Genomic DNA, 15795 nt, shown 5'->3' with positions numbered 1-15795 from the left:
GAATAATAAAATTCTGTTTAGAGTGGCACGATCTGACTACAAAGTTATAAGCTTTTTTTTTAATCTTAGGAACTAAATGTTGTTTGCTCATATAGAGCTACTACTAATGTCGGCAATGTGTGTTGAATTTCGAATTATGTTAGGAATATATGATTTTGTGATATGTAGCATGACTCGTGGGCGTACGTTAGAGAATCCGACAATTACAATGGATTTATTGGTTTCCGAAAAGTGGTGGGTTTAGTGAAAAATGTTAGAATTCTAGTAGGATTAGGAAAGGGAATCAGCCAACTAGTCAAATAACACAAAACCCAACTAAATAATTTAATAAACTTGTACTTGTATATAAAATACTTTATTGGATTTTCTAACATGTGCCTTTAGGACACATGATAATAATTTTATTTAGGAAATATTGTTGAGAATATTTCATGATAGATTAGAGTTGAAACTCATATTTAACATAATTAGTTAAATAATCTTGAAAATCTTTCAGCTTATTATCATGTGCCCTAAGGGCACATGTTGCACATGTTAGGAAAACTCATATTTTATTTCGGTAACATAATCTATTAATAAATTGCATATTTAAATATGTCATTATTCAGCCTAAAATATCGGGTATATTATACCACATGTATATTCAAGTATTTTCTATACAATATTTTGTTAATTGTTTATAAATATTCTCTAGACTAACCTATTTCCATAACACAAGCCTACAATCAAGGAGATAATATCGATAGACAATTAACAAAATATTGCATAGAAAATAATATAATATACATGTGTTCTAATAGGGTAAACTTTGGACTTTTCTCCTTTTAGGAACGTTCTATATATATATAGAGTATAGACGGTTCTTTTTTATGCATTCATAATCATAATTTCATATATACACAATTGCTTTGAGAGTTAACAAAAACTCGGAGTTCTCCCGTTCCATTCGGCTTGTGATCGAGGTTGAGTAATTAATCGCGATTTGCATGCTTTAATCTTCCGAAAAGAAGGAAGTGCAATATGAGCAATGCAATAATTTTACACTTTCCTGAAGAAATTCAGATTGAAATCTTGTCAAGGTTACCACCAAAATCATTGGCAAGATTCAATTGTGTTTCGAAACATTGGAATGATACTTTAACCATCCAAGCATTCTTTGTTAGCCACTCTCGTTCATTCGATAAACACTCAAAACTTGCTTTTGTCGGACAACGCCATAATATTTCGGGATATAATTTCATTGTCTCATTCGAGCTCAACGATGATAATTATATAAACCCAAACACGGTACATCATCATTTTGCGGATGCTGAGCAAACGATTGTGCTAAGTAGTGAGAAGATAATAAGAGGGGAGAAGATATATTTCGGAGAATTTTTACCGAGTACTATTAATCCTTCCATGTCGAATATATGCAATGACCTAATTTGTCTCTTTGATCCATCTTCAACGAGTGTTGTTCTCTTAAATTTAAAAACCCGGGATTTTATCCATCTTCCTGCAATAACGAACCCAATGTATGATTTCAGATTATGGTGTGCATTAGGGTTCGATCCTGTAAATAAGGTATTTAAAGTTCTGAGTATTATTTACAGAGTCGATTCGTGCGAAGGATGTGCTACCAAAGCCGCGATATTAACTGTTGGATCGAAATATTGGAAAACAATTGAGTATGAATGTTTACCTAGTTCACTGACTAAGAAAAAGCCTGAATTGAATACCACCAATAATAGCCTTTATCTCGACGGAGTAATATATTGGGCACATGATGTGAGAACTCGTCGTGGTAAATGTGTGTTAACCTTTGTTGAATTTTATTTGAATCGTGAGGCGTTCAGAGATTATGAGATTGTCGTGACAATCGACGGGGATACGACATTTGGATACTATTTGACATCCTTGAAAGGCCGCCCAACTCTTTTCCTATTGAATAGGGAAAGAAATGAAATACAACAGTTGACGTTGTTTAAAAATAAAAATCTGAATGCGGCTTGGAGCCGGAGGATTCTTGCTTCAGATGATTTTCCCAGCCTTTTATATCTTTGCTTTTATGGGAAATTTCGTGCAGGATCTAGCATCCTGCTAGATCCTGTGATATCGATGTCAATCAATGGTGATTTTGTGAAACCTCGAGAACAGGATTTGTATTTCTTCTATAATCCCGAGAATTTAGCAGTCGAGTAAATTATACTCCGTACACCTTGTTAATTTACGAGACAATAAATAAAAACATCAGTATATTAGAATATTAGATTAGATTAGATTAGATGTTATTTTTAGGGATTTTCTCACTTGTACCTTTCTTTTAGTGCAAAAAACTTTTGATTGTCCATAATTATTGACTACGAGTTCTGAAAACCGTTTGGCGTTTCCCATCGATCAAAGCGATCATCCTGCTTTTGCGAACTATCTAATATCAGCAGTTGATGCCTGAAGTATGTAACTCTTATGGTCTGTTTGACTGTTTGGCATTGGGCTATGACTCTTCGTGATCATCATGTAACCGTTTCCCATAATTTGTTAGTTCGCATCAGAACATTTTCTATGGTGCTGTCCTTTTAACGGATCACTTTCAATACATAAATTAGTACGGTTATTTTAGACTTAAGTCGATCATTCGGGTCGTTTTGAGTCAATTTTGTCTTTTTTGGATCCATATATCAGGTCTCTAATTTAATCAGATGATATTTTTGTTGGCGTCTGGGTTAATTTCACTTAGTTTTTTCGGGTACTTAATATAGGTATAAGGTATGGGTTTGGAATGAACCAAACTCATACCATGTATTTGTTTGACAAAAATGAAGGTTTCATATTCATACCTCAAACCCAACTTGAGGTATGAGTTTCTTATACACAGGGAGGGGGGTGGGTATGAGATTGATATTCATAGTATCAAATTAGAAATATTAAAAAGTGATAAAAACAATTGTAAATTTTTTTTTTATATATTTATTTGGTTAAATTTTATCTACATGATTTAATAGTATAAATATTATTATTAAAAATATTGTATTTTGAAGATTTTTTAGCTTTGATTGATTTTTAACCTCATACCCCCAAATTGAACCAAAAGTTCCAACCCGATACCACACAGGTATGATTCCCGATTCCAAACCCATACCCACGCGTGAACCAAACACCCCCTTAACAGTATACCAAAGTATTTATACATAGGCTCTGTTTGGTAAAACTGACTGAAAAGGTATCTGAAACCTGAAAAGGTACCTGAAACCTGATAAGGTGACTGAAATTAAAAAGGTACCTGAAAAGCTAGTGAAAATTGGAAACCGATAAGGTAGGCCGATTAATTGTAAAGTGTTTGGTAAAACTAACTGAAAAGGTAACTGATTTTTTGTAAAATGACATAAAAGGACATTAATAATTATAATAAATTAATTTAAATAAAGGGTGAATATGTAAAGTAGAACATTTCAGCTACCTGAAACTTTAAAAAGCTACCTGGAGTAGCTTTTCATTTCAGGTACCTGAAAAGTCATTTCAGGTACCTGAAATGACTTTACCAAACAACACTAGGTAAAATAACTACCTGAAATATTAGTCAAATCAGGTTGCTTGGTCAAATCAGTTACCTGAAATGCCTTGCCAAACATAGCCATAGAGTAAACGAATGCTAGCCCTAACATCCTAGGTAACTAAGATTACAAGTTAACAATAACTACAAGATATATATGATATTCTAGAAATATACAAGAATCATAATCATAATAATACACTTTTTCTTTTTGTCGCTCGAAAATTACTAATATCGCCCGTGTGAATTACTAAATTACCCCTATACAATTAGATCCTTACAAAATTACCCTCTAAAGTCAACACTCTATTACTACCAAATTAGTACGTTTAGTCGTTTACACTCCTCCCCACCAGACTACTTGATTTGAGAACCTTTTAACCATTTGACGACGATGATGGTTAACGACAGCGGCAGTGGCGGCAACAACAACAACAACACCAAAGGCAATTTACTTTATTTAATTTTAATTCATTTAGTTGAATTGTAGTAAAATTAATAGAGTCGGGTAATTTAATTGCAAAATCTGGATATTTGGTTGTATAACTTCTGATTGAGTGTGTAAATTCCATACTCAAATAGTCGAATAATCAATTAATTCGCAATTGAGTAAGTAAATTCCATACCCGGTTGAGTCTTCTAATCCAGCATAAAAAAAAAAAGAAAATTAACGTTTCAAACAAAAAAATGAGACGCAAGGATATCGTGTAAATAAGACGAAAGAACTATGGATGTGTCGTGTAAATCAGACGACGAAGCCGTGGTCATGTCGTGCAAAGCAGATGACGAGTTTGTGGTCATGTCATGTAAATTACACGACGACACCGTGGATATGTCGTTTGGTCTACACGATCCCACGACGGTTGTGTCCTGATTGGGCCACGAACGACCTTCACGTTAGGAGTCACGCACGAACACCCACCTTCAACCCTTACCGGTCACCGGAAAAGTGCAATGACAGTCTGATGTTCAACTACGGTGCATAATTCTACGTCCACTATAGTCCATACACATACACATAAATAATAAATCTGCTAATGAAGATCGGAAACAAAAATTGAAGAAATTGTACGATCGAATCCGATTAATGTACCTCGTTTCTAGCTTGTGAATCGTTATCGTTCGTGATTGAAAATTTTACTTCTGTAATTGAGTTATTAAGTTGGAGATAAATAAGAGAGGAGATATAATTGGAAAGTAAAAAATGAGATAGACTAAGCCCTAAGGGTAGAATTGGAAAGTCAATGTCATATTTCGGGCGATATCAGTAAAACACGGGCGACAAAAAGCAGCTCCCTAATAATATTATACAGCTAGCAAGATAATGAAAAGATATTATGGAATAAAAATAGCTAATACGATTATGCTTATCAATTTATACAACGATCTAATTGCACAAAATCTCAAGAGATTGTATATTTGTATACTAATGAAACTAGGAAAGGAATAATTATAAACACAATAACTATAAAAAAAGATACGGAATATGACAGAATTTCATGTGATTTTTATCATTAAATTCTGTTCCTTTCATATATAATTAAGGGTTTTTTTTGGTTAGAAACTACCTCATATATAATTAAGGGTCTCTTTGATCCATTTTCAACGTGTGTCCATCTTTTAAACATAAAAACCCAGGATTTTATCCGTCTTCCTGCTATAACTATCAAGTCTGTGGATCCTTTCAGATTTTGGTATGCATTAGGGTTTGATCATGCACAGCAAGTATTCAAAGTTCTGATTAGTATTTACCCATGCAGTAAAAAAAAGTGTACTCCTGCCAAGGCCGCCATACTGACAGTTGGATTGAAATATTGGAACCCATTAGACTGTAAATATTTACATTGGCGGAGTATCAACAATAGCATTTGTCTTAATGGAGTGATTTATTGGGTCCACAAAAACAAAATCGATAATTTTATTGAGCTAACCGTTGTTGCATTTGATTTGAATCACGAAGCGTTCATCACAGATAACGAGCTTGTCGTGACACCCATGAGAACGACGTACACGCGACACTATTTGACGTCTCTGAAAGAGTGCCCAACTCTGTTCATTTGGAAGATGAATAGTGATCACACTGAAGAAGTCGAACAATGGACGTTATTTAACCATAAAAATCCGAATGCAGCTTGGAAGAGGAGGAATTTTACTAATATGATGGTACCTTCCGACGCTCATGGGGATACTGTTGCAGGAGGTAGCACCTTGCTACGATATTCGCATCCGATTGATTATTCCGACTATTGTGTGTACTTTTTTTACGATCTTGAGAAGTTATTTGCCATAGAGTAACAACATATTATAGTTTAATAATAACGTCATATTGTTTTGTCGTATCTAAATATTAGCATGCAGTTAAGGTTCGAGATTTTATATGATGGTACTTCTTTTTTTTTTTTTTTTTTTTTTTGATGACGAGGAGGTTGGATCCTCCCCGGTACTTCACGGCAGCTTTGATTGACGATTTTATATCGACGGTATCGTGACAATTATGATTTATCTTGTTCGATTTGGATGTTGTAATTACCAAAAGAGTTGTTTACATTTTGGGGGTGATTTAATTTAGTAGTTTGTTCTCGTGTATGCTTGCCGGTGTTCCTCTTCAAATGGAGCCAAGGATTTATTGTACTTCGGTTCCGAGTTTGCGACCTAGAATGAGTGAACCAAACATGCCCTAAGTGAAAATTATGAAAGGCGCTAAGTTAGAAGTTTATTAAATATGCGACGATTTAAAATTATGTGTCGAGGATTTTTAGCAGCACCCTTAAAAATTCCTATTATTATCTTTCCTATTTTTCTCCTAAGATACGGCGCCACCTGATGGCGTTCAATCCCGGCGCCACCTTCTCTCACCTTTATTATTGAGGTCCCCACTTAATATTAATGGGTACACCCGTTATTATGTGGATCCCCACTTATTTCATGGGTGGCGTCGAGATTGGGAGGTGTTCACAGAATACAATAATTCGTATGGGTCACTCGGATCGGTTACGGGCCGGGTCAGTGACGGGTTTGGGTCGGTTTAGTTCATGTCGGGTCGTCGTCGGGTCGGGTCATCAACGGGTGACAAGTCATGTCGGGTCATTAGCGGGTAAGTCTTGGGCCGGGTTGTATCTAGTTGGGTTTCGGGTGAGTCGGGGCAGTGACGGGTTTGGGTCGGTTCAGTTCATGTTGGGTCATCTTTGGGTCGGGTTACCAACGGGTGGCAAGTCGGGTCGGGTCATTAGCGGGTAAGTCTCGGGCCGGGTTGTATCGAGTTGGGTTTTGGTGAGTCGGGTCGGGTCAGTTTTTGCTAGCTCTATAATCACAACGACGCGTTAAAGTCGCTTGAAAATATTCCGACCTAAAACAACCCAACCTGAAACTGACTCAATTGATCTGTTTACTCTACTCTAACGCTTGGAATGGGAGTAATTATTACGGGAGTAATAGAGCTAAAATGAACTAAAAAATGGAAGGAAGGGATGAGGATGAGAGATAGGAATAGATAGAAATGGGGAAATATAGTGTAATAGTTCCTCCATTAGGGGAGTAATTGTTACCTACCTCCCCCTCAAGTAATTATTACTCCCCTAATGGAGGAACTATTACACTATATTTCCCCATTTCTATCCATTTCTATCTTTCATCCTCATCCCTTCCCTCCATTTTTTAGTTCATTTTAGCTCTATTACTCCCTTAATAATTACTCTCATTCCAAGCGAGCCCTAAAAACACACCTAAACTAATTCTGGTCCAAAACGACCTGGTAAAAGTACTTGAAAAATTCCGACCGGCAATTAACCCGACCTCAAACCGACTCGATTGACTGTTTACTGGGTATACTGGCACTGCCTCATACTGCCATCACTTCGTCCTCTTCATCTCTCCAAATCTCAAGTACTCATCTTTCTTCTTTCTCTCTTTTGAATTGTTTTTTTAATTACTGTATTTAATTTTAATTCTTAATTGGGTTTTTTGTAGGCTCAATTTTCTCCATTGTTTCCATCTCTATGCTGAACGCCTGAACATGGATGGTATTATTTTTTTATTTTTTTTAATATTTGGGGTTTATTTTCCTCTTGATTTACATATGAACCCATGTCTTAACTTTCGGCTTGTTTCTAATTGTCGAATAAAATTACTCCGTCCGTCCCAATCATTTGTGTACCTTCGATTAAAATACTTCCCGCAAAGAATATAAATAAATATTCCATAAACAATTGACTGGGACGGGTAATGCTAATGCTTAAATGTGTGATTAAAATACTTCCCGCAAAGAATATAAATAAATAGGTTTCTACTTTTGTTGATCATCCGTATCGCACCTTGGCGAGATTGTATTGATGTGTGAAAGTGCGGTATCGCACTTTTATCGAGCTCTGCTATTACTGAGATTGTATTACTGGAACATAGAATTTGTGAAAAAAATATTTACAAACGATTGTATGATAGCAATTGTGGAGCGCGGTAATAGTGGAGCTCAATAATGATATGATTTCCGATATCAGTTTTTAAGAATAAGGAAAAGCATATGTCTTTGTAGTCAGATCACGCCACTCTCAGACGGTATTTTAATTAGTGGCCATTTGGTGCGGTTTTCAACACAATTTTCATCTTGGGTCATTGGAAATAGCTTCTTAATGTTATTTACACATGATTTAGGTTACGTGTACGCAGCCCCGTGAACTCGTCTTGAATCATTTAAAAGGACTGATAATTCTGAGATAATCCTGGCAATTCACAGGATGTAATGATGTATCATAGCTGAGTGCTCTCCGTTCTGTCGCTTTTTTGGCCCGCGTAAGTCTTTGAACAAATAGTTACAATATTTCAAATAGGGAGTACAAATCTTTCATTTCTTTGCCGATGTTTCCTAGACAATATATTTTCCACATTTGGTCCGTATTTACCTGTTCGCTGTTTTCTGCAGGCTCCTGACCGGAAACTGGTCAATGAAGGAGAGAAACTGAAGCTAAGTCGCTCGTGGAAAGTGAATACTTTCTTTCATCAAAGGACTGGAGTTCTTACAGGTACGAATCACGATGCTGTCTAATTAAAAACATCGAGATCTGATTCTTTAAATTAACAAGCAACAGTTATCTAAGCATTATCCGTACAAAATTTAAATTCTCATAAGATAAAATGTTATGTTACTCTAATGCGAAATTCTCAAGATCATACCATGAATACCACCAATACTCGAGATTAATCCCATCCAATTGATCCGAATAGTGTAGCAGGGTGCTACTTCCTGCAACAATTACCCCAGGAAAGCCGTAAAGTGTCATTTTGGGAAAATTATGTTTAGTAAGATTCCTGCTCTTCCAAGCTGCATTCGGATTTTTATGGTTAAATAATGTCCACTGTTCTACTTCTTCACCGTACACCTTCCAAACGAACAGAGTTGGGCGCTCTTTCAACGATGTCAAATAGTACCTGAATGCCCCATCTCTGGTAGATGTCATGACAAGCTCGTGATCTCTGAATGTCTCACGATTCAAATCAAAAGCAGTAACGGTTAGCCCACCGACATTATTAACGTGGACCCAATATATCATTCCGTCAAGACAAAGGCTATTGGTCGTACTTTGCCACGGAAAGCTCTTAGTCACTGAACTAGGTAAACATTTGTAATCTATTGGGTTCCAATATTTCGATCCAACAGTTAATATCGCGGCCTTTTTAGTACACTCTTTGCTTGTTCTTTTGTAAATAATACTAAGAACTTTGAAAACGTTATGTACAGGATCAAACCCTAATGCGTACCAAGACCTGGAAACATACCCGTCCGACTTGATGCTTGTTATTGCAGGAAGCTGGATAAAATCCCCGGTTCTTATGTTTAAGAGACCGACAAGAGTTGAAGATTGTTGAAAGAGACAAATTAGGTCGTTGCATATATCGGACATGTCAAAAGAATTATTCATAAGAAAATAATTGAAATATACATGCCGCCCTCTGATCATAGGGGTAGTTGTTGTTGTTGTTGTTGCCGTTTCTACAGTCCTCATCATCGTTTTTGGGGTGTTGTCATCATTGAGCTCGAATGAGACAACGGAGCCTTCTCGATAACTAATCGACCGAGCCACAAAAGCACGTTTTGGATGTTTATTATATGCAATCGAGCGTTTAAGCAAGAATGCTTGTATAGTTAATGAATCATTCCAGTGTTTCGAAACACACTTGCATCTCGACAATGACGTGGGTGACAACCTTGATAGGATATCAATCTGAACTTCTTCAGGAATGTCTGCAAATGATACATCGCTCGTATCGCTCTTCTGTCTTCTAACTTCACCTTGAATCGTTTGCTCAACATTCATCCCAACTGAACAATAATACTCGCAAGATCACTTAACTAAGACGGATATTAATTTTTTCGATCAAAATTAAAATATTATGAAAGAAATAACAATAAACTTGTTATGATCAAAGTAATTGGGTTGAAAACATTAAGGCGGCTACAAAGGGTATTTATACTAGTTTATAGGCAAGAAAACACAAACAGTTTTCCATAATAACAATTCGGAAACTATTAGGTTTGATAGTATCTTAATGCAAAGCAATCTTTCCATAATATTAGTAAAATTTAGGCTAGTTAGACCTGTCAAAAACTAACCCAATAAAAATCAACGAACTGTACTATATCAATAATCACATATCTACTAAAAGAATAGGTGAACTCACAAATTTTCTCTTCAAAAACATCTTTTTAAATAAGGAAGTTATTAATAATTTAATTGTATTTATTAAATAAGAAAATTAATAATTATAAGATATTTCATAATATAATTCTTTTTATTAATTTTAATCTTTTCATCAAATTATATAATTTTTACTAAACAATAAACTATAATATTTTAATTAAAGTATAAATAATATAAAAATATAAACTATTAAATTATTTATTGATGCTATTATTTGGGAAGGACTTGACTCATACTAATTCATACTATATATAAACAAAACTATAAAAAAAAAAATTGATTACTTTCACAACAACAAAAAATGAGAGAAATTATAAATTGAAATCATTAGCTATTTGGTATAAAAAATAGTTTTTAAAAAAATACATTTCATCACATTACTCAATTTTTTTGATTAATTTTTAATTTTAATTTTTTTTGCTCGAAACAAAATATAATAACGAGAAAAATGAACAATTAATGAGATACCACTATTATTTTACAGTTCAAATTTACTCAGTTTTCTTGAATAATTTTACAGCTCAATTTTTTTTCTCATATCAAAATATAATGACGTAAAATATGAAAAATTAATGAGGTGTTAATTTAGCATGATTAAGTAATTCAAAAATAAAAAAAACTATATAAATAACGTGCATTGGTGCGTGCGATCTAAACTAGTAGTATAATACGACACCCGTTACGTATCAAAATCTCAAAGCTTAATATTCACTTGGGCAAATGGAAACACTATAAACGATGTACATGAAAACTATAACATGTTACTCTATGGCGAAATTCTCAAGATCATACAATAATGAATACCAAGAACACTCGGAATCAATTGATTTACGATGATGTAGCAGGGTACTACCACCTGCAACAGGGATATTACGACCGTCGTAAGGTACCATCATGGGAAAATTATGAGTAAAATTCCTCCTCTTCCAAGCTGCATTCGGATTTTTATGGTTAAATAATGTCCATTGTTCTACTTCACTTCGCATCTTCCAAATAAACAGAGTCGGGCACTCTTTCAACGATGTCAAATAGTATTTGGATGGTATATGTCTCGTGGGTGTCTTGACAAACAAGTTATCTCTGAACGCCTCGCGATTCAAATCAAAAGCAACAACAGTGATCACAGTAACATTATCGATTGTATTTTGATGGACGTAATAAATGACTCCATCAAGACAAAGGCTATTGGTACTCCACCCAGGTACTGAACTAGGTAAACTTTCATAGTCTATCGAGTTCCAATATTTCGATCCAACCGTCAATATCGCGGCTTTGGTAGTAGCAGTAGAACACTCTTTGTTTCCGCTTTTGTAACTAATATTCAGAACTTTGAATACTTGCTGTACAGGATCAAACCCTAATGCATACCAAAATAACTGATTCACTGGCTTGATAGTTATAGCAGGAAGACGGATAAAATCTCGGGTTTTTATGTTTAAAAGACCGACACACGTTGAAGATGGAATAAAGAGACAAATTAGGTCGTTGCATATATTCGACATGTAAAAATAATTACTTAGGGGAATAAAATCAGTGAAATATTCATCCTTCCCTCTGATCAGAGAGGAAGTAGTCTCCGCTTTGGGGGTGTTGTCATCATTGAGCTCGAATGAGATAACCGATTCTTTTCCCCAAACACTCGAATGTAGCACAAACGCAAGTTTTGGATGTTTATCATATGAACGAGAGTATCTAAGCCAGAATGCTTGTATGGTTAATGTATCATTCCAGTGTTTCGAAACACACTTGCATCTTGACAATGACTTCGGTGGCAGCCTCGACAGGATTTCAATCTGTATTTCTTCAGGAACGTCTGCATTTGATGCATTGCTCGCATTGCAGTTTCGTCTTTTAACTCTGCCTTCAATCTTTTGCTCGACATTCATCTCCATGGAACTATCAATTATGCAAGTACCCACAATTAAACTCACAAGATGACAAGATCACTTAACTAAGACGGTTCTTATTCGATCAAAACCGCGACGAAACACAAAAAAGAACAGGGAACGTAATTGGAAGAAAACGCAACAAGTAATTGAATATAATTCCTAATGCCCTGTCCTAGTCCTATAAGGATTCTATTCCACTTCCCTTCTTTATACTACTACAACTCGGAAACCGATAATTCTGTTTTTATCACAACTCGGAAACCGATATTTCTGTTTTTATCCTATATATCGCAAAATAATAGTAGTATACTTTCTTATGAAGTACTCCCTCCGTCCCGGTCATTTGTTGTCCTTTTCTATTTTAGGGTGTCTCAGTCATTTGTTGTCCTTTCTATTTTAAGAATGAACTTGATGAGTAATTTGATCATTCTCATTCAATTTGTTCCACTTGTCATTTTGTTATTGGCTTTATTCTCTTTCCTTGGTCTTTGTGCCAAAACGAAAGGACACCAATTGATCGGGACGGAGGGAGTAATTAATAGAGAACTAAATATTTTATTTTATTTTATTTGGTGCAATAGAGGGGACGAACCCCGAATAAATAACTAGGTAGCTGAAGAACGAGAGATAGAAACCGTTTGAATGTCTTCCCTTAAGAGTTAAGATAATCCTAGGATCGATTGAGGAGGATCCAAAATAATGGAATCGGTAGATGAATTAACGCCTTGATTAGCCAGCCAGTCACTAGCTCGATTAGCCTACTCTAATAGGGATAGTAAAACGAGTTGAGATCATCTGTTTCACTTTTATGTCTCATCTTATTCTTCATCGCCTTAATATCTGGACACATCACACCTCAAATATTAAAAAGAGGTAGATTAACATTAATTTACGAGCAAGTGTGAGGTAAGGAATCGGATGTACACACCTTTCCCGTGTGTCAAGGACACAAACAACCGATTTCTGAATAAAAGATAACGAGAGTTGAATCGAGAATTGCATTGAATGATTGTTGTCTCACATTAAAAAGAAGAGCACTAAGTGTGTAACACAGTTCAATCTAATAAGATACTCCGTAAATCATTACTGGCACAAATCACGATTCTATCAAATTAAAAACTTCGATCTGATTCTTTAAATTAACCAGCAATTGTTATCTGAGCATTATGAGTGCAAAATTTAAATTCTCACAAGATAAAAACGGGAACACTATAAAATCATCGATAGTCCGTATACATGAAAACTATAACATGTTACACACTTACACTATATGACGAAATTCTCAAGATCATACGATAAGTAATCGCAATGAGAATTAATCCATTCCGAATAATGTAGAAGAGTGCTACCTCCCGCAACAGGTATCCCATACGAGCTATGAGGTACCGTTACGGGAAAATTACGATTAGTAAAATTCCTCCTCTTCCAAGTGGCATTCGGATTTTTATGGTTAAATAATGTCCATCGTTCTAACTCTTCTGTGTCATCACTTTTCGTCTTCCAAATCAACAAAGTAATTGGGCACTCTTTCAAAGATGTCAAATAGTATCTGAATGTCCCGTCTTTCATGGGTGACGTGACAAGCTTGTTATATCTGAACGCCTCTCGATTCAAATCAAAAGCAAAAACGATTAGCACACAAACCTTAGTATTTATCATATTTTTATGGACGTAATAAATCACCCCATCGAGACAAAGGCTATTGGTGGTAACCGATGAAGGCAGCTTCTCGGCCACTGAAAGCGGTAAACTTTTATTGTCTATCGGTCTCCAATATTTTGATCCAACAGTCAATATCGCAACCTTGGAATTAGTTGTACGCTCTTTGCTTGAGCTTCGGAAACAAATACTCAGAACTTTGAATACCTTATGTACAGGATCAAACCCTAATGCATACCAAGATAATATGAAAGCACTTATACAATTCTTAGTTATTGCAGGAAGTTGGATAAAATCCCGGGTTTTTAAGTTTAAAAGACCAACACTCGTTGAAGATGGATTAAAGAGACAAATTAGGTCGTTGCATATATTCGACATGTGAAAAGAATTACTCTTAGGAAAATCAGTGAAATACACATCCTCCCCTCTGATCAGAGACGAAGTCGTCTCCGTTTTGGGGGTATTGTCGTCATTGAGCTCGAATGAGATAACCGATTTTTCTCCCCAAATACTCGAGAGTAACGCAAACCCAAGTTTTGAATGTTTATAATATGAACGAGAGTGGCTAACCAAGAATGCTTGTATAGTTAATGTATCATTCCAGTGTTTCGAAACACGCTTGCATCTTGACAATGACTTGAATGGCGGCAGCCTTGATAGGATTTCGATCTGAATTTCTTTAGGAATGTCTTCGAATGATGCATCGCTCATATTGAACGTTAAAACTCGCAAGGCTACCCGACTAAGACGGGTGCTATTAAGATCAAGACGGCGAAAGAAGATGAAAGGGACAATACTCAAACCTTTTTGAAATATGTAGAAACATACTCAAACAATTAAGCCAAAGCCAGAAAGGGTATTTGTACTGGGTATGGTATGGCCGTATGGGCACAAAACACAATTTAGGGTTATCTAATATTATTTTTATTTTTTATTCTTTTTTAAACCAAAATTTTTATTGAGGTCAAATCAATAATTATTATTATTATTATTATTTTCTTGTTATTGTTATTGTTATTGTTATTGTTATTATTACTATAGTGTTGGTGCCTACTTTGTCCGAACAAACAAAATATTATTAGGGCACGATAAAACATTTTTACATGTTCAGATAATGGATGACATTGATGGAGGAGGTAGATTAACATCAATTTACGAGCAATTGTGAAGTAGGGAATCGGATGTACACACTTTTCTATGTGTTAACAAGCCACTCGGTTTTTGAATTAAACATAATGAAAATTGAATGACAGAAGAAGTGCAATACAACTCCAATGCTTGTATTTAGGTATCTGCTTGCAATTAGTGTAAATTGTCAAACGCTATGTTCTCACCATTGGTGTACAAAATATGTAGCTCTCTCAAGCGGGTGTAGTCCAAACTTTTGGAAAGGGAAAGGTTATGTAGAAGAAGAGGGAGTATTTATTTTGGTATTGACATACAAATAAGATTAGGTATTGACATACAGAATAAGATTGTAGTTTGGGCTCAGTTTGATGTCTTACCCTCCTTCTTCTCCCTTGACCTCCAGCCTTGGATTCATTCGAACTGTACTTCTTCTAACCCCTCCTGGCCCACAAACTTTTCTTTCCTTCTTTGGCGTCTTTGGACCAGAAGATGTGATTTCCTGTTCTCGACCCCCTCGCCCACCCCTTGCCACGTTTTCTGTGGATCCACTTCCGCCCTATCTGCTGCCTGGACCGTGGCCAACTCTGGCCCGCCTGTCCCTGTTTGTGCCCCCCCTTCCGCCTTTTGCTACCCGTGTAGCTGGGCTCTCCCTCCGCATAGTTGGCTTAAGGTCAACGTGGATGCGGCCTTCTCCCCTTCCTCTTCCTTAGCTGGTATTGGGTGTGTTGTTAGGAATGATTTTGGGTCTTGGGTTAAGGGTTGGTCGTCTCGTTTGTTTGGCCCTAACCCTTTTGTTTGTGAGATCCTTGCCATTCGGGAGGGACTCCGGTTTTGCGCTCAATCTTTGGATAAGTGTATTATTGCCTCTGATTGTCTTATTGCGGTCACTAACATC

General features: G+C 35.9%; 4 protein-coding genes across 4 annotated transcripts; 1 reads left to right on the top strand and 3 right to left on the bottom strand.

Moving 5' to 3' along the window:
• Positions 1–1020: 1020 nt before the first annotated feature.
• Positions 1021–2184, top strand: LOC141594498 (putative F-box protein At3g52320). The gene has a single exon (XM_074414514.1). It carries the CDS (start codon positions 1021–1023, stop codon positions 2182–2184), a length of 1164 nt encoding a protein of 387 aa, XP_074270615.1.
• Positions 2185–8667: 6483 nt separating this feature from the next.
• Positions 8668–9840, bottom strand: LOC141594497 (putative F-box protein At1g53550). Its single transcript, XM_074414513.1, has one exon. The coding sequence runs from the start codon at positions 9838–9840 to the stop codon at positions 8668–8670; it is 1173 nt and encodes a 390-aa protein (XP_074270614.1).
• A 1145-nt stretch (positions 9841–10985) lies between these two features.
• On the bottom strand, positions 10986–12116 carry LOC141594496 (putative F-box protein At1g32420). The gene has a single exon (XM_074414512.1). The coding sequence runs from the start codon at positions 12114–12116 to the stop codon at positions 10986–10988; it is 1131 nt and encodes a 376-aa protein (XP_074270613.1).
• Positions 12117–13379: 1263 nt separating this feature from the next.
• On the bottom strand, positions 13380–14483 carry LOC141594495 (F-box protein At4g11590-like). The gene has a single exon (XM_074414511.1). It carries the CDS (start codon positions 14481–14483, stop codon positions 13380–13382), a length of 1104 nt encoding a protein of 367 aa, XP_074270612.1.
• Between the last annotated feature and the right edge of the window lie 1312 nt (positions 14484–15795).

This window comes from Silene latifolia, chromosome 8, assembly GCF_048544455.1.
Source record: "Silene latifolia isolate original U9 population chromosome 8, ASM4854445v1, whole genome shotgun sequence".
Taxonomy (NCBI): Eukaryota; Viridiplantae; Streptophyta; class Magnoliopsida; order Caryophyllales; family Caryophyllaceae; genus Silene; species Silene latifolia.
The sequence above is the reverse complement of the archived record's forward strand: the minus strand, read 5'-3'. Positions and strand labels throughout refer to the sequence as shown.

Excerpts from the sequence above, each read along its gene's own strand:
- LOC141594498 (XM_074414514.1), top strand. The coding sequence starts at position 1,021 with ATGAGCAATGCAATAATTTTACACTTTCCTGAAGAAATTCAGATTGAA.
- LOC141594497 (XM_074414513.1), bottom strand. The coding sequence starts at position 9,840 with ATGAATGTTGAGCAAACGATTCAAGGTGAAGTTAGAAGACAGAAGAGC.
- LOC141594496 (XM_074414512.1), bottom strand. The coding sequence starts at position 12,116 with ATGGAGATGAATGTCGAGCAAAAGATTGAAGGCAGAGTTAAAAGACGA.
- LOC141594495 (XM_074414511.1), bottom strand. The coding sequence starts at position 14,483 with ATGAGCGATGCATCATTCGAAGACATTCCTAAAGAAATTCAGATCGAA.